Source organism: Urocitellus parryii, chromosome 4 (genome assembly GCF_045843805.1).
Source record: "Urocitellus parryii isolate mUroPar1 chromosome 4, mUroPar1.hap1, whole genome shotgun sequence".
NCBI lineage: Eukaryota > Metazoa > Chordata > Mammalia > Rodentia > Sciuridae > Urocitellus > Urocitellus parryii.
In genome coordinates, this window is record NC_135534.1 from 17,581,977 (window position 1) to 17,601,301 (window position 19,325).

General features: G+C 33.2%; 2 protein-coding genes across 2 annotated transcripts; both read left to right on the forward strand.

The window, feature by feature from the left end:
• Window positions 1–5,696: 5,696 nt before the first annotated feature.
• Window positions 5,697–6,659, forward strand: LOC113175341 (olfactory receptor 10AG1-like). The gene has a single exon (XM_026379612.2). The coding sequence runs from the start codon at window positions 5,715–5,717 to the stop codon at window positions 6,657–6,659; it is 945 nt and encodes a 314-aa protein (XP_026235397.2). The 5' UTR covers window positions 5,697–5,714.
• A 10,072-nt stretch (window positions 6,660–16,731) lies between these two features.
• On the forward strand, window positions 16,732–17,694 carry LOC113175343 (olfactory receptor 10AG1-like). Its single transcript, XM_026379614.2, has one exon. The coding sequence runs from the start codon at window positions 16,750–16,752 to the stop codon at window positions 17,692–17,694; it is 945 nt and encodes a 314-aa protein (XP_026235399.2). The 5' UTR covers window positions 16,732–16,749.
• Window positions 17,695–19,325: the final 1,631 nt, after the last annotated feature.

Consider the following 19,325-nt stretch of genomic DNA (forward strand, 5'->3'; position numbering starts at 1 on the left):
GAACACTAGCACTTCATTCTGTCTCATGGTGGCCATATTGGTGATATTCTAACCAACCTTATGATCATATGCATGGCCACAGCTGGGCCACAGATGTACTGCACATATGTACTTGTGCACTTTCAGCCAACTAAGTTACTAATGAAACTGTGAGCCTGTGTGCTCTTATTTAATCACAGGGTTAATATAAAGAGTGTAGCATATCAAAAGCCAATTTATCACAAGACATTGGAGTCAGCATCAAGGACTCCTATTATCTTTTCATCATACCCTGCAGGGTTCTCAAATTCTCTCTGCCTTATAAAAGGCAAGGTAGGAGAATAGGCAACTGTGAAAGACCCTTTCTCAAAATGAAAAATAAAACATATAGAGGAAATAATTCAGTTGCCATGAATTGCTGGATTAATCCAGAGGAAACTAAATAATAATAATAATAATTATGATGATGATGATGATGATAATAATAATACCAGTTTCCTCAGACAGAACTGCAGTAAACTCAAGCCCGTCCTTCCCATCACACAGGCTTCTCCACCTCTCTTTGAACTAATGGAATTGAGCACCACTGAACAAGAGCTGAGACAAAAATCCTGATTTTATCAGAGTGATACCTGTTCTAGGGTGGGACCCTGAGTGGCCTGTGTCCTCTAGTCTCTTTCTTGATCTTCCCAGTATGAACTTCAGACCTTTAAGCAAACTCAGGAGAAACAAGCAGAGCTCAGGGCACCACACCCATTGCACCTGGAAAAGACCTCAGCCCATGAATAAGGACTGGAGTGAGGAAGGGAGCTCTGGCCCCTCAGGGTGTCCACACTAACCACCATGTCTTCTCTCAGTGCCTTGCTGCTTTTAATCTTCTCTATACATGTCACACTTTCCTGTTTCTTTGCTTATATCATAAACTTTGATTAAAACTAAATAATCCATAAATACATAATAGCTTTTGTGAATTCTAGTTTCCTGGAGGGATGATTGTTATCACTCTTTGTATATTTTAGAAACCTGCTTAGACTTGCTTTGTTGAATCATGTTTCCATTATGGTGTATAGTAGCCGATGTCTCTGCACTCCCACACTTTATATAAATGCTTACATAGTCATGCTTACTAGACTGACTTCCTTCCATCTTTTAAATTTCTCTTTTTTTATTTGCTCTTTATAGATATACATGGCAATAGAGTGAATTTTGACATAATATACATAAATTGAGTGTAAATTTTCCATTCTTGGGATTGTACAAGATATGCAGTGTTTTTGGCTGCGTAGTCACACCTGAACAGAGTAAAGTTATATCTGATTCATCCTGCTGTTTTTGCTATTCTTATTCCCTCTACCTTCCCTTCATCCCTTTGTCTAAACCAATTAAATTCTACATCACCTTTCTTACTGTGTGTTAAGCATCCACACATCAGAAAGAACATAAGGCCTATGGTTTGAGGAATTGACTTATTTCATTAGCATTATAGTCACCAGGTCCATTCATTCATCTGCAAACACCATAAATTCATTCTTCTTTATGGCTGAGTAATATTCTATTGCACACACATATATAACATACATATATATAATATACATATACATATTTATAACACACATATATATATAATATACATATATATATATACAACATACATATATATAACATATATATATGTAAATATATATATATAAATTTTCAAGGCCCATTCAAAATGGGCGATTTTGTCCAGCTTTATCATTTTCTGATTTTTTACTAATTCATTGAAAAAATGTGGGAATGTGGGTAACTAACTTTTGATGATATTACAAATGATTTCAATTGAACAAAAGGTGTTTTTGCAAAACATCATTAGGGAGGGATGAATATCCACACACACCCACACAGATAGGACCAAAAAAAATCTGAAAATTTAGACTTATGAAATAAAATGAATGAAAACAATGGACTTAAAGGTAAAATCTAAAAACTAGAGAATAAGTAGAAAAAGACATACAGTTAAATTTTTATGACTTAGACTAGGTGAGCGTTCGAAAGTATGTTATCAAAAATACAAAATTCCAAACAGACAACATTTTTTCATAATATACTACATTAAAATTGGAATAGTTTCCTCTTGAACTGCCACTGATGAGATCATGAAAATGTACATGGGAGCAGGGAAATTTCCAATTGCTTATCTGACAAAGAAAACATAGCGAGAACATAGGAGATAACAGCGTGAAAAAGTCAAACAAATGCACAATTATTTGAATATACCATGTATGTGTGATGTATAGAAGAAAAATATTTGCATAAATAATGTCAACTATCATCCACCATTAAAAAGAAAATTAAACATCTAATGAGATATTGCTACAAAGGTATTAAAATAGCTAGATTTTAGATAAAATAAATTTCAAAATGACAAAATTCAAAGTTGGTGAGGTATTATCTTACCTTTGAATACTAGTAGATCAATATTTAGTACTTTAATCCTTTTAAACCAAGTTTGTACCTATATCATTTTTCAAATATTTATACATCTGTTCCTGTTTGCTACAGCTATACCAAATGTTCTTCTCTGTTGTGTTTTGTGATGATGTGTCTAAATGGGTCAGCTTCTTTGGGTGTTACAGATTTCTGTTCAATCATGTTATAATCATTTCATGAGAGAAGCCAAAGTAACCTGAGCTGGTCCTTTACAGTGAACTGAATGTAGTCACTGCTTGGAATTTTAGGTTTTGACAGTGGAGGTCAGCTTCTGATCAGAGGGTGTCTTACTGGTCACCTGGGAGTTGAGTTGGAAATTATATTTTGTAGTTTCTCTTTCAGGTTCTTGTGATGAAATTTTACATGAGTTTTGTAAGGAAATCTCGCATGCTGTTTCCAGTTTATACACCTGAAAGGAATAGACAAGAGATCCTCTTGATAACTTTACCCCATGTCTCCCCATCTGTAACCTGAATCACAATGTGACCTGCCTGACCAGGGTGGATGTGGTGAGGGGAGACCAATATAATATAAGGGTCTGAATAGACCCATAACTCTGTCATCTCAATTTTCATTGACAGAAAGATGTTCCAGTGCAAGACACTGTATAATTGTATCTTCAAAAAAATATCTAATTTGTATCTAAAGTGTTTACAATACTGTGATGTTCTGATGTTTTCAAGGTTCAGCTTTCTTCGTAATCGAGAGAGAGAGAGAGAGAGAGAGAGAGAGAGAGAGAGAGGCTGAGAATTTATAAATAAATAATAAATATATGGCTGGTAGATTTTTGGTTGTTGTACCAAACTCCTTGATTGGCAACAGAATGGTTTAGTTTAATTAGAAGGCTTCTTTGGAAAGAAGTTGATCCCTAGAGAAGAGTTAGTATTTAAAGAACATTATTATTTTGACTGGACTACATCTGAGAAAGTATTTAGCCTCTTTATCAAATAAAATAAATAACTGACATGAGAAAGCAACTTCTCTCTCATTTTGCTCTTACTTCTTAATCAGGCAATAAAGGTAAGCATTATATTTGATCGTGAATCAAATAGGTAAAAATCAATCTGTTGTCTAACACAAATTTATTTTTTTTCTGTATACTTAACATTTAAATATAGAAAATTTTGAAAAATGTATTCTTTACTTGAAAATACTGATTCACATGCATATTGTACTTTTCTGGCTTTAGTAATTGTAACATCAATGACTATCAAAATGTAAAGTGCTTTTTAAACTAATGAGCCCATATCTTAATGACTATCATTATTTTCAATATCTTCATCATTTTATATGCAAACATTTAAGTTTTACTATGTGTTAAGGATATATTTTATATGCAGTGAGTCTGGAGATATATTATAAAACAGAATTTTATACTATTAACAAACAAGATAGGTAACAGGTATTATTGAAATGGCTTTGCATTTTATCCTGGCATTATCAAAGGTATTTGCTCATTATTGTTATTATTGTTCCTGCATCAGTCTCTAAGCTGAATTTGAAATGAATAAATGAACGAATAATATACAGGAAAATAGTGAAACACTTTCTGGATAGTCTCAAACTGAATTCATATCTGTGAAATTCCATTATTAGAGAGTGACTACTGATTATTTTAAAAACTCAATTATAGCTGTTTTCTATATGGAGGTGCACATATTTTTTTTTTGTTTCCTTCATTTTAGTTGTAATTAATAGTACATTCTGATTTTTTTCATACTTATCCACTTGTGTCATGCTCAAGTCAGGGTAAAGATCTCTCCTCAGATATCTATCAGTCCTTTATGATGAAAAACCTTTCAATTTTATTTTATTTGAAATAACAATACAACTATGTTTCCTATAGTCACCCTCCTTTTAATAGCATACCGAACCTACCATTACAAGTAACTGGGACTTAGTACACAGTAACCAACCTCACTAATCCCTCCAGTGCCCAGTCCCCCCAGTTTTATTAACCATGACAATTTTACTCTCTTTTTGGTGGGATCAAGTTAGAGGATCTTAACAGTATCAAAAAATTTAAAAATAAAAATAAAAAACACAAGAGGCTGGGCTGAGGATATAGCTCAGTGATAGAGTGCATTTCCTACCAAGTGCAAGGCCCCCAGATGATCTCTGGCAGTACAAAATAAGTAAATAAAAATTAAAAGGCTTATATACTTGTGAAAGATTGTGTGTGAATACATATGTGTGTGTATATATATATATACATATATATATGTGTATATATACACATATATATTTATACATATATATGCACACATATATTTATAAATATTATAGTCTTTAAATATTTAATATTTTGATGAAAATACTATAAAATATGGTAAAAATTAATGTATATTCAACTTTCTCTGAGTTACAGAAAGTCATTTTGATGCTCAAATTTCATACGCTTCATTGCTACTTTCTATATTTCTAAGTTTGTCTATACATTTTTGAAGTTGAAATCTGGTAACTGTCCACACTTAAATAGTCTTTGGATATGATTAGAAGTGTCTCCCTTTGCAATAAATTAGTCCCATTTAGCTGTGAAATGACCTAACACATGAGGTGGATATTATCTAGCACCTCCCCAAAACAATGAGAAAAAAATGCCACTTTGACAAGAAAAATAAAACTACAAAAATTACTTCTCACCCTCACTCCCATCTCTATCACATGGACATGAACCAAAACATACATGGAAGACATGCTCAATTTATAGCCGAAGGTCAGCATTTCTTTAGGAACCAGTCTTGCACCTTTGGGACTGATCCAATGAAGCAGTCAATGTGACTTCCATGCAATTTGTCCAGTAGGTAAGCAAATCAATTTCTGAAACAATTATGCAAACCAATTCACACAAAATGTGTAGAAAATCTTAACAAATTAATAATCTAGGACCAAAGATAAGGACAGAACAAAGGAAATGCAAAGAATCATACTACAATATAATCCCACACATGAACTCAATCCCACACATGAGGGAATAGACTTAATGAAAGAGATGAGCTCAGCAACATACAGTACAGGGAGCAAATGAGTAATTTAAGATGATCTTAGAGATGATTTGGGGTTGTCGCTTTTTTTTTGTAAAATATTATATATATATATATATATATATATATAATTATTTACATGTAAATAATTATATACATATAATTATTTACATGTAAATAATTATATACATATAACTATTTACATGTAAATAATTATACAGGAGAACCTAAAAGCCCAAAAGACTGAAATGACTTGTACTTTTGGTTCACTCTTTCCCACAGATGAAGCATGAAGAGATACAAGCCGAAGACAATGTCTCCACAGTGGTGCAGTTTGTTCTGCTGGGATTCTCTGAACTTCCAAACCTCCAAGGCTTTCTACCTGGGGTGTTCTCCATCATTTACGTGGCTATCCTCATTGGAAACAGTCTCATAGTCATAATAACCAGGCTGGACCCTGTGCTGCACAAACCCATGTATTTTTTCCTGGCACATTTTTCTATACTGGAAATCTGTTATGTTTCAGTCACTCTCCCAAGGATTATGGTCAGCCTTTGGACCAAGGATAGAAGCATCTCCCTACTGAGCTGTGCCACCCAATTGTGCTTCTTCCTTGTACTGGGAACTGCAGAATGTTTCTTTCTGGCTGTGATGGCCTATGACCGCTATGTGGCCATCTGCAACCCTCTGCACTATCCTCTGGTCATGAACTCAAAGAAGTGCCATCTACTGGCAGCTGGCTCCTGGCTTGGGGGAATGCCAGTCCAGATAGGGCAAACATTCCAGATATTCTCTCTGCATTTCTGTCGTACTAACCAAATCAACCACTTCTTCTGTGACATACCCCCCATTTTTAAGCTAGCTTGTGGGGACACCTCAGTGCATGAGGTGTCTGTCTATGTAGTAGTGATGTTGGCTGCTGTAGTCCCTTTTGTCTTGATACTAGCCTCTTATATCAAGATCATTGCCACCATTCTGAGGTTGCCAACAGCCCAAGGACGCACTAAGGCATTCTCCACTTGCTCCTCCCACCTGCTGGTTGTGGTTTTATTTTTTGGAACAGCTTCCATTACCTACTTCAGGCCCAAATCCAACCATTCTGCAGGAACTGACAAACTGCTCTCTCTTTTCTACACCATAGTGACTCCCATGTTCAATCCTGTGATATACACCCTCAGGAACCAGGAAGTGATTGCTGCACTCAAAAGATTATTTCTTAAAACATAAGTTTCCTTAATTCCTTGAGGATGTTTTACCATATTTTCACAGCTATCAGAGATACATTTCAACTCTGCGTTCTCCTTTTAAGAGGGCAATGCCTTCAAACTTATGATATATTTTTGTTATATCTAAACTTTAGCCTGGAATTTACTTTGTTCACATATGTCTAGAGAAATTTGTCTGTCTTTTTGATCCCCCATAAATAAAGTGATTTCTCATACATAGTGTTTTAAAATGCTTTACATTTGTCCTATAAATGTGTGAGCAGAATTCAAAATGTTAGGTTTTATACATCAAATTTAAAGAAAGGTTGAAATTTACCTAAATTTCTACACCTGTATAGGCTGAAAATTCTTCTTTATTATATTGTAGTTGGGACATAGTTACTGAAGGTAGTTGTGTTATGAATGTCTGTTCAAGAAATAATAAAATGAGTAAATGGATAGGTTGATATTACTTTGTCTTACCACAGAGTTTTGGAAAAATCCTTATATTTATGCCATCAGTAAGAATTTTGATAACTATGCACCAAGATGGAACACTTCCTGAATAATATCAAAATAAAAGATTCATACACCAAGTGAAGTGGTGCATGCCTGTAATCCCAGAAATTCAGGTGGCTGATGCAGGATGATTTCAAAGTTTAACCTGAATCTGCAAGTTTGCAACATCCTCAACAAGATAGCAAGAACCTGTCTTAAAAATAAATGAATGAATAAATAAATAAATAAATAAATAAATAAATAAATAAAATAAAAAAGAAAGGACTGTGATCTTAATTGTAAAGCACACATGTACCTGTATTCAATCACCAATACCAAAATGTATAGGAAAAATAAAAAGATGAGAAAAAATTCTTATATGCATTCAGGTCTCATTCTCATCCTTATAACTTGCCATGAGAGCACATGATGAAATACAATACTATTGTCTTTCAAAACTGATTTTGTTTTAATCATATGTTTTCTGCTTTCATGTTATGGACCCAGAATACCTTGCATAATCATTTTTCCGTCCTCCACATTTTATATATTTATTTATTTATTAGTGGTGCTGAACCTAGCATCTTATGTATCCTAGGACTGTCCTTGACCCTGAGCCACATTCCCAGCCCTCATCTCTTTCTTTACTGCACGCCAACAGCCAGTTCTAAACCTACTTTTTTTTTTTTTTATTTATGAGTGCAAATGTGCAAGGAAGGGGCTAGGGATGTTGCTTAAGCAGTAGTGCACTCGCCTGGCATGCGTGCGGCTCTGGGTTCGATCCTCAGCACCACATATAAATAAAGATGTTGTGTCCACCGAAAAAACTAAACATAAATATTAAAATTTTCTCTCTCTCTCTCTCTCTCTCTCTCTCTCTCTCTCTCTCTCTCAAAAAAAAATGTGCAAGGAAGTCTTGGAAGCTATTTTCAGGAACATGTAAAACTCTCACAGCTGAACTGCATTAACTCACCTCTTCTTTCATGTTTTTAAACCATTCTGAAGTGTTTAAAATTATTAAGTATGTGAGATAACATTGAGGAAAAAATTGTAAATTAAGAGAACAAAAATGCCTATGCATCTATTATTAATAATACTTATTTTTGATGTATCTGAGAAACATTCCATCCTGTAGATTTAGCTGTGATAGGATAGAGCACACAGTGCATGAACATGTTAGCTCCTATCCCAGAAATACAATATTTTTCCTTTATTAACCTATATGCATCCTCCATTGTCTATACTGGTGCTCTACATTTATTAACATGTGTATTTTATTCCTGAACATATATATGCGTATGTCCCTTACTATTTATTGCTTTATATTGAAAATTGAATTTGGCATGAAGTGCATGAGCAAGACCATGCTAATATGACTGTGGCATAAAGGAGATGCTTCTGGTAGTTGTTGATTAAAGCAGAAATCACACTGTCACTGGTACCAGGCTGTCCTAGAAATTAAGATAAGTGAATTCCATGCTTCATATTCTTAGCAGTTGAGATATGTTCATGTTATCCTTAGTTTTTCTAGTGTTTTGAACATGAAGGGGTGCTGTATTTTGTCAAATGCTTTTTCTGCATCTATTGAGATGATCATATGGTTCTTATCTTTAAGTTTATTGATGTGATGAATTACATTTATTGATTTCTGTGTGTTGAACCAACCTTGCATCCCTGAGATAATTCCCCCTTGATTGTGTTGTGTGATCTTTTGGATATATTTTGTATTCTATTTTTTCCAGAATTTTATTGAGAATTTTTGAGCCTATGGTTTTTAGAGGTATTGGTCTAAAGTTTTCTTTTTTTGATATGTCTTTGCCTGGTTTTGAAACCAGGGTGATATTGGCCTCATAGAATGAATTTGGAAGTTCTCCTTTTTTTTCTATTTCCTGAAATAAATTGAAAAGTATTGGTATTATTTCTTCTTTAAAGGTCTTGTAGAACTCGGCTGTGTATTCATTTGGTCCCAGGCTTTTGTTGGTTGGTAGACTTCTGATGGTATCTTCACTTTTGTTGCTTGAAATTGATATGTTTAAATTTTGTGTATTAAAATCAAATTTTGTGTAAAAATTTGTCAATGTTTAAATGTTTAAATTTTGTGTATTAAAATTAAATTTTGTGTAGAAATTTGTCAATGCTTTCAATATTTTCTATTTTATTGGAGTACAAGTTTTCAAAATAATTTCCAACTATTTTCTGTATTTCTGTAGTTTCTGTTGTGATATTTCCCTTTTCATCATGTATGTTAATAATTTGATATTTTTCTCTTTTTCTATTTGTTAGCATGGCTAAAGGTCTGTCAATTTTATTTATTTTTCAAAGAAACAATTTTTGTTCTGTCAATTTTTAAAATTTTTTTTGTTTTAATTTCTTTGATTTCAGCTCTGATTTCAAGTATTTCCTGTCTTTTACTGCTTTTGTTCTTTTTCTAGGGCTTTGAGATGTAATACTAAGGCATTTATTTGTTGACTTTTTCTTCTTTTAAGGAGTGAACTTCATGCATTGAACTTTCCTCTTAGAACTGCCTTCATAGTGTCCCAGAGATTTTTATATGTTGTACGTGTGTTCACATTCACCTCTAAAATTTTTTTCATTTCCTCCTTGATGTCTTCTGTAACCCATTGTTCATTTAGTAGCATATTATTTAGTCTCCAGATGTTGCAGTAACTTTTATTTCTTTTTTTATCATTGATTTCTAATTTTATTCCATTATGATCTGATAGAATGCAGGGTGATATCTCTCCTTTTTTATATTTGCCAAGAGTTGCTATGTGGCATAATACATGGTCTACTTTAGAGAAGGATCCATGTGTTGCTGAGAAGAAAGTGTGTTCGCTCATTGAAGGATGAAATATTCTATATATGTCAGTTAAGTCTAAGTTATTGATTGTGTTATTGAGTTCTATAGTTTATTTGCTCAGTTTTGTTTGGAGATCTATCCAGTGGTGAAAGATATATGTTAAAGTCACCAAAAATTATTATGTTGTGTTCTATTTGACTCGAACATAAGAAGAGTTTGATGAACGTAGATGCTCCATTGTTTGGGGCATATATATTTATAATTGTTATGTGTTGTTGGTGTTTGGTTCCCTTGAGCAGTATGTAATGTCCTTCTTTATCTCTTTTGATTAACTTTAGCTTGAAGTCTACTTTATTTGATATGAGGATTGAAATCTTGACTTGTTGACTTGTTTCCACAGTCCATTTGAGTGGTATTATTTTTCCCCAACCCTTTACCTTTAGTCATGGATGCCTTTTTCTAAGAGATGAGTCTCTTGGAGGCAGCATATTGTTGGGTCTTTTTTTAATCCAATCTGCTAGCCTATGTCTTTTGGATTGTTGAGTTGAGGCCATTAACATTCAGGGTTATTATTGAGATATAATTTGTATTTCCAGCCATTTTTGTTTATTTTTGGTATTTAACTTGACTTGGTCTCTCCTCTGATTATTTTTTCCTTTAGTGTAATCCCTCCCTCTGCTGCTTTTCATCATTGTTTTCCATATCCTCTTCATGGAATACTTTCCCAAGAATGTTCTGTAGTACAAGATTTAGTTGTAAATTCTTTTAACTGTTGTTTATCATGAAAGGTTTTTATTTTATCATCAAATCTAAAGCTTAATTTTGCTGAGCATAAGATTCTTGATTGGAATACATTTTCTTTCAGAGCTTGGTATATGTTGTTCCATGATCTCCTGGCTTTGAGGTTCTGGGTTGAAAAATCTCTTGAGATACATATGCACATGTGAACATAAGAAAGTCATGTCTGATTCATTCTGCTGGCTTTTCTATTCCCTTAACCCCATCTTCCCTTCATTCTTTTGTCTAACTCAGTGAAATTCTATGTCCCCTCCTTATTGTATGCTAGCATTCACACATCAGAGAGAACATTCAGCCTTTGGTTTAAGGGACAGCCTTATTTCACTTAGCATGACAGTCTCCAGTTCCATCCATTTGCATCCAATGCCATAGCTTCATTCTTCTTTATGACTGAGTAATTTTCCATTGTGTATAAATAGATACCACATTTTCATTATCTGTTCATCTGTTGAATGGCACTTAGTTTGGTTCCATTGCTTAGCTATTGTGAATTCAGATGCTGTAAACCTTGATTGGGTTGTGTCAATGTGGTATGGTGATTTGAAGTCCTTTGGGTATATACTGAAGAAAGGGATGACTGGGTCAAATGGTGGTTCCATTCCTAGTTTGCTGAAGAATTTTCTTATTGCTTCTCATAGGGGTTGCACAAATTTGCAGTTCCACAAGCAGTGTATGAGTGTACATTTTTTCCCTACATCCTCACCAACATTTATTGTTACTTGTATTCTTGATAATATTCATTCCGAATTCCTCTGTATCACTTATAACTCAGAGTAATTAGTGGTCAGAGAATATGTTGTGCTTACTCATCTTGACTGAGAAAGTCTATCCTTTGCTGATACAAGTGTGTGTGTTTAGGAGATACAGTGTAAGAAATTTTTAAAAAATGTGTTGGAATTCAATTTTTTCCCCTAAATTTATAAGTTTATATTGAACCAGGAATGAATGGTCTGGACCCTTGTGAGTGTATATGGTGTCTTGTTCAAGCACCTAGCCTTTCAGATGAGTAGGAATAAGTACTTTTTTATCAATTCCCACTTTATGTTTCTCATTCTTCAGTTACCTTTATTGAATTACTTTTTCATCTATTCCAAGCTATGAAGTAAGTTAGGAATAGCTTTATTATAGTTTTCCTAGTAACATTTGCCAGTAAATTTGTTACAATTTTTAACAATAATCTTAGAATGTGAAACTCTTCTGTTAGTGACAACAGAGAGCCAATATTTTTGGCATACACAGTGCTGGTAGATGTTCTAATCAATGTAGCTGAGAACAGATGATGGATACAGTCACATTGTAAAATTTACTGATTTTAAATATTCTTATTGAGGTCAGTTTTATTTTATGAAACAGTTTACAGTTTACTATAGGCCTTTGATAATTTCCAAGATTTTAAGACCTGAGTGCAGTTGACAAATTTGTTCACCTTTATAACTCTCTGATTTTCCACTAATCCATTGAGGACATGTGGGTAACTAATATTTGACAATAGTACAAATGATTTCAATTGAACAAAAGGTGTTTTTTAAAAACATCATTTGGAAGAATTGAATATCCACACAAACCCACATAGATATGAGCAAAAAAAATTCAATATAAAAGTTTATCTTCATTAAAAAAATAAATGGAGGCTAATAATAGATTTAAAGGTAATATATAAAAACTATAAATTACTAGAAGAAAACTGTTAAATCTTTATGAATTTGACTAAGCAAGAGTTCTTAACTATGTTACCAAATAATAATCCATAAAGGAAACATGGGGAGAAAAATGTAAAGAATTCCTAAAAGATAACAGCTTGAAAAAACAAAAAAATGCACAAAATAGTTGAATATATAATGTACATGTGGAATATAGAAGCCAAGTAATCACATTAATGTAGTACACTATCTTTAACCATAATTAAGGTAAAAATTAAACCCCTAATGAGATTTTGCTACAAATGTGTCCTAATAGCTAGATGTAAGATAAAATAAAATAAATTTCAAGATGACAAAATTAAAAATTGGTGAATAAAAATATTACATTTGAATAGTGGTAGTGCAGTACTTACATTTAATTCTTTTAAACCAAGTTTGTACTTCTATCAGTCTTTAAAGATGTATAAATCTATTCCCGTTTGCTACAGCTATACCAAATGTTCTTCTCTGTTGTGTTTTGTGATGATGTGTCTAAATGGGTTAGTTTTTTTTGGGTGTTACAGATTTCTGTTCCATCCTGTTATAATCATTACATGAGAGAAGCATTAACCTGAGCTGGTCCTTTACAGTGAACTGAATGTAGTCACTACTTTGAACTTTAGATTTTGACAATAGAGATCTGGTTGTGATTATAGAATGTCTTACTGGTCACATGAGAGTTTATTGAAAATTATATTTTGTAGCTTCTATTCCAGGTTCTTGTCTAATGATTAAATTTAACATGAGGAGTTTTGTAAGGAAATTCTACATGCCTTTTTCCAGTCACATGCCTGAAAGGAATAGGGAAGCGATCCTCTTGATAACTTTACCCCATGTCTCCCCATCTGTAACCTGGAGTGTGATGTGACCTGCCTGACCAGGCTGGATGTGGTGAGGAAAGATTCGTGTTCAAGATGACATAGGGGTGCGAACAGACCCATAACTCTCTCATCTCAATTTTTAATGACAGAAAAATTTTCCAGCAGTAGACACTGCATAATTCTATCTTTTTAAAAAATCTAAGTTTATATCTTAAGTAAAGTGTTTACAGCACTCTGATGTTTAGATGTTCTCATGGCCCAGCTTTCTTAATGATCTCACACACACAGAGACAAACACACATACACACACACAAGCACACACACATACATACACACGCAAAAAAAAAAAAAAGACAGGCTGAGAAATTATGAAGAAATATATGGCTGGACAGGTTTCGGGTTGTTGTACCAAACTCCTTGATTGGCAATAGAATGGTTTAGTTCAGTTAGAAGTCTCCTTGGGAAAGGAGTTGATCCCTAGAGCAGGGAATATTTACTACTTAAAGAGCATTAGTAGTTCTGACAATGGACTATATCTGAGAAAGTAATTAGCCTCTTTTTCAAAGAAATAAATTACCTGACATGAGAAATAACCTTCTTTTTCATTTAGCTCTTACATTTTAATCAGAAAATAAAGGTAAGCATTATATATATATATATATATATTATATAATATATATATATAATATATATATGTGTGTGTGTGTAAATATAATGAATATATCAATACTGTTGTATAAAACAAATTTATTTTATGTTTCTGTATTTTTAACATTTAAATATAGAAAATTTTGAACAAAAAATATTTTTATAGGAAAACACTGACTTGGAAAGGCATTGTATTTTTCTGGCTTTAGTAATTGTATGATCAAGGAGATCAAAATGTAAAGTGCTTCTTAAACTAATGAGCCTGGATCTTAAAAACTATCATCATTTTCTTTAAAATCATCATTTTATATGCTAACATTGAAGTTGCTACTATGTGTTACAATTATTAACAAACAAGGGAGGTAACAGGTATTATTGAAATTGGTTTGCATTTTATCCTGCCATTATCAAAGTTATTTCCTGCTTGTTTTGATCATTGCTCTTGTATCAGTCTCTTGACTGAATTTGAAAAGAATAAGTGAAAGAAATGTGATTAATACACAGAACACTATAGAGAAACACTTCGTGAAAATTATCACACTGAAATCCTATCTTTGAAATGTCATTCCTAGAGACTGATTACTGATTATCTCACAAACTCAATTTCATCCATTTTCTCTACTGGATGAACCTATTTATTTTTGTTTCCTTCTTTGTAATTGTAATTAATGCACATAATTGTACATTTGGATTTTTTCATACATATACACCTGTGTCAAACTTACATCCTCAAACATCTATGAGTCCTTTATTCTGAAAACTTTCAAATAATTTTATTTCTTTTTAAATAAGAATAATTTTGTTTTCTAGAATATCCTTCTTTTCAATATAATTGACTACATACAATTAACTAGGATTAGTACAGATTAATCAAACTCACCCATCTGTCCACTTTTTAATCTCCACAGTTCTGTTAACCAACAACAACAACAACAAAAAAAAAAAACACATTCTGGGCTGGCTGAAAATGTGGCTCAGTTATAGAGTGCTTGCCTACCAAGTTCAAGGCCCCAGATTCAACCTCTAGCAGAGCAAATTAATTTATTAATTAATTAAGAGACATAAAATTGTGAAAGACTATATATATATATATATATATATATATATATATATATATATATATACATGCCTCAAATATTTACTTTAATTTTTTTGATGAAAATGTATAAAAGATGAAAAAATTAATGAATAATTAATTTTTTTTCTCTAAGTCACAGAAAATCCTTTGGATACCCAAATTTCATGCCCTCCATTGCTACCTTCACAAATTTGTCTATACATTTTTGAAGTTGAAATCTGGTTACTGTCCACAATTAACCAGTCTCTGCCTATGATTAGAGATATGCCTCCCCTTTGGAGTGAGTTAGTCTCATTTAGCTTTGAAATGACTTAACACATGAAGTGGATGTTATCTAGCACTTCCTCAAAACAATGAGACAAAAATGCCACTTTTACAACAAAAACAAAACTACAAAAACCCCTGCTCACCCTCACTCCCATCTCTATCACATGCACATGAACCAAAACATACGTGTAAGACATGCTCAGTCACAGCTGAAGGTCTGCATTTGGTCTGGGAACCAGTCTTACACCTTTGGGACTGGTCCAATGAAGCAGTCAATGTGACTTCCATGCAATTTGTCCAATAGGTAGGCAAATCAAATTTTCTAAAGCAATTGTGCAATCCAATGCACATAAAATGTGTAGGCAATTGTGAGAGACTCATTATTTAGGACCAGAGATAGGGACAGAACATAGGAAACGCAAACAATCACATTCCAGGATAATTCCACACATGAATGCACTCCCATGCATAAAAAAATAGACTTAATTGAACAAAATAGATCAGCAAAGTACAGCACAGTGAGCACTGATATAAAATCATCTCAGAGATGAGTTTGTGTTGCTGCTTTTTTCAAACAATAAAGGTGTAAATCAAGTGAGCGCATTCTAGTCAGACTTGGATTCAGGAGCATAGATGAATGTGTGCACACTTCTCCCTATTGAGCTTTCCCTGACAAAAAGGACAATTAGATTTCCTTTTCTCAACACTATAAAATCTGAATAAAATTTATAAATTACCACTTTTAAAAAGTCTAAGTAAATACAAATATGTGATCAAAAAATAATTTTCCACAATGTATAACAGAGAGTTCACTATTATTTTTAATAATAAAATTACCAAGAAATACAGAAATTCAAACCTGAAATGGAGTTTGGAAATCCTCAACATATAAAAACAAAACATATAAAATTAACTTCATTCATTTCTGAGAACAATTTTATTTTATTTTTTATTGGTTTTTCAAAACATTACAAAGATCATGACATATCATCTTTCATACATTTGATTCAAGTGGGTTATGAACTCCCATTTTACCCCAAATACAAGTTTCAGAATCACATCGGTTACACATCCACAATTTTAAAACTCAGACAAAAATATGTGTTTGAAAATAAAATTGATTTTGGACTGATAAAAGTAGAAAATACTTTTGAGATCCCCCTCAGAAAAAGAAAAGGCCACTGAACAATGCAATCGTTGCTATATTTAATATAAATTGAGATATTGAGTTTTTGTGTTCAAATGAATGTTAAAATTAAATTTAATATCTATTCTCATGTAGACTAAGAAGTGTAATATCAGTAACAATGAAAAAAAATACTAAAATTTTTCATATGGGTACATTCATCTATTCTAAAAAAAAAAAATTGCTTACCTATAATCTCAGAACACCAGGAAGTGATAGTTTTTGTTCCCTCAGGGTCCAGGAAATTCAGAATATTCATCATCACTGATTATACATGATAACACAAAAGCCCAACACAGTGAAATGATTTGTACTTCTGGTTAAATCTTTCCCACAGATGAAGCATGAAGAGAAAGAAGCCGATGACAATGTCTCCACAGTGGTGCAGTTTGTTCTGCTGGGATTTTCTGAACTTTCAAATCTCCAAGGCTTTCTACCTGGGGTGTTCTCCATCATTTACGTGGCTATCCTCATTGGGAACAGTCTCATAGTCATAATCACCAGGCTGGACCCTGCGCTGCACAAACCCATGTATTTTTTCCTGGCACATTTTTCTATACTGGAAATCTGTTATGTTTCAGTCACTCTCCCAAGGATTCTGGTCAGCCTTTGGACCAAGGATAGAAGCATCTCCCTACTGAGCTGTGCCACCCAGTTGTGCTTCTTCCTTGTACTGGGAACTGCAGAAAGTTTCCTCCTGGCTGTGATGTCCTATGACCGCTATCTGGCCATCTGCAACCCTCTGCACTATCCTCTGGTCATGAACTCAAAGAAGTGCCATCTACTGGCAGCTGGCTCCTGGCTTGGGGGAATGCCAGTCCAGATAGGGCAAACATGCCAGATATTCTCTCTGCATTTCTGTCATACTAACCAAATCAACCACTTCTTCTGTGACATACCTCCCATTCTAAAGCTAGCCTGTGGGGACACCTCAGTGCATGAGGTGTCTGTCTATGTAGTAGTGATATTGGTTGGGGCAGTACCTTTCATGTTGATACTTGTCTCTTATACCAAGATCATTGCCACCATTCTGAGGTTGCCAACAGCCCAAGGACGCACTAAGGCATTCTCCACTTGCTCTTCCCACCTGCTGGTTGTAGTTTTATTTTTTGGATCAGCTTCCATTACCTACTTCAGGCCCAAATCCAGCCATTCTGCAGGAACTGACAAAGTGCTCTCTCTGTTCTACACCATAGTGACTCCTATGTTCAATCCTGTGATATACACTCTCAGGTACCAGGACGTGATTGCTGCATTCAGAAGATTATTTCTTAAAACATAGTGGTTTTAAGATCACTTGAGGTGATTTTCCCATATTCTCACAGTTTTCAGAGAAACACTTCACATCTCTACAGTCTAAATTTGAGAGGTTAATGCCTTCCAGTTTAGGAATTATTGTTGTTATATTTAAATTTTAGCCTGGAATTTACTTTGTTCCTAGATCTACATAGGGAAATTCATCTATCTTTGTGACCCCACCTAAACAAAGTACTTTCTCATATGTAAAATATTAATGTGCCTCACATTTTCTCTATAAATTTATTAAAATAATTAAGAGTGTTTTCTCTGGTCAAATTTACTAAAAAATTAAAATTTGCATAAATGTTCATGCCTGTATCTGTTGCCATTTTTTTATACAGCACATAGGACATATTGATCAAAGTTTGTTTGGTAATGACTGTGTATCCTAGAACTTATTAAATGAATGAATGGATAAGTGCATGTTGCTTTGCCCTACTACAGAGATTTGTCAATTTCCAGAATTGTGTTTGTCATCAGTTAACATTAAAATACCTATGCACCAAAAAGTAATAACTGCAGTATAAGAGCTTTAAAAAGTTTATATTTATGTAAGTCTCTTTCTAAAATCTTACTGTCAGATGACATGATAAAACAGTTCTACCTTTCTCAAATGGTTTTCTTCATATATATTCCTCCTTTTCTATCATGGTCCCATATAATTTGCTTTTAATGATTTTATCTTTCTTACTATATTACAACAACCATTTGCATTTATTATGCTACATATAAAATATTCATATTTTGCAAAATATCTATGAGTATAAAACTGAAGGGAAAATTTGAATGCTATTTTCAGAATTATATGAAGTCTACTCAGTTGCATTGCAGCAATTTACTTCTACTTTCATCTTTACAACTCACTTTAAAGTATTTAGATCACTTAATGTTCATGTTGGCATTATGGAGGAAATGGAGCATCAATCAACAGAAGGAGGACTATCCATCCTCCTGATGCACAAGTCAACAATTTCCTTAATGATTCATATTTTAGTTCATCTGTCAATTATTTTATACTGTAACTTTAGCTATGGTTATACACACATGTACAAGACACTGCTAGTTACTCTTTATAAATAATTATTGTTCTCCTTTATGAAACTATTTGTATAATAATTATCATGATTTTAAATTTATTCTTGTACTTCATTTATACACACATACACATATATGTCCCTGATCATTTAATGTTTTATGTGTTTTAGGATTTTGTCAGGTGATGCATAAGAAAGACCTTGCTGATGTGACTGTGATAATGAAGATTTGGTGGTGGTTTACTTTTTGAAATGTAGTAAGCAGGAATACAATGCCAGGGATAGCATGCTGTCCCAGTATTTCATATAAATGCATTTAATTCTTTATTTCCTGAGAAAACTGTTGAATGGTTAAGTATCATTTATCTACTTTTTCATAACATTTATACTTAATAAATGGTGACAATAGACTATTCTTATTAACACACAGGATTATTATAAGGTACAAATATCTACCTAGGAAAACAAAGATCCAAAAAGATTGTTAAGAAAAATTTGAAGTGTTAGCTGGATTTGGATATAATTCTTGGAGGAATCTCTAGTTGTGCTGTATTTCATGTTTAAATTTGTTGAGATACTC

Bases quoted from the DNA above. Each gene is read 5' to 3' on its own strand.
- LOC113175341 (XM_026379612.2), top strand. From the start codon at position 5,715: ATGAAGCATGAAGAGATACAAGCCGAAGACAATGTCTCCACAGTGGTG.
- LOC113175343 (XM_026379614.2), top strand. From the start codon at position 16,750: ATGAAGCATGAAGAGAAAGAAGCCGATGACAATGTCTCCACAGTGGTG.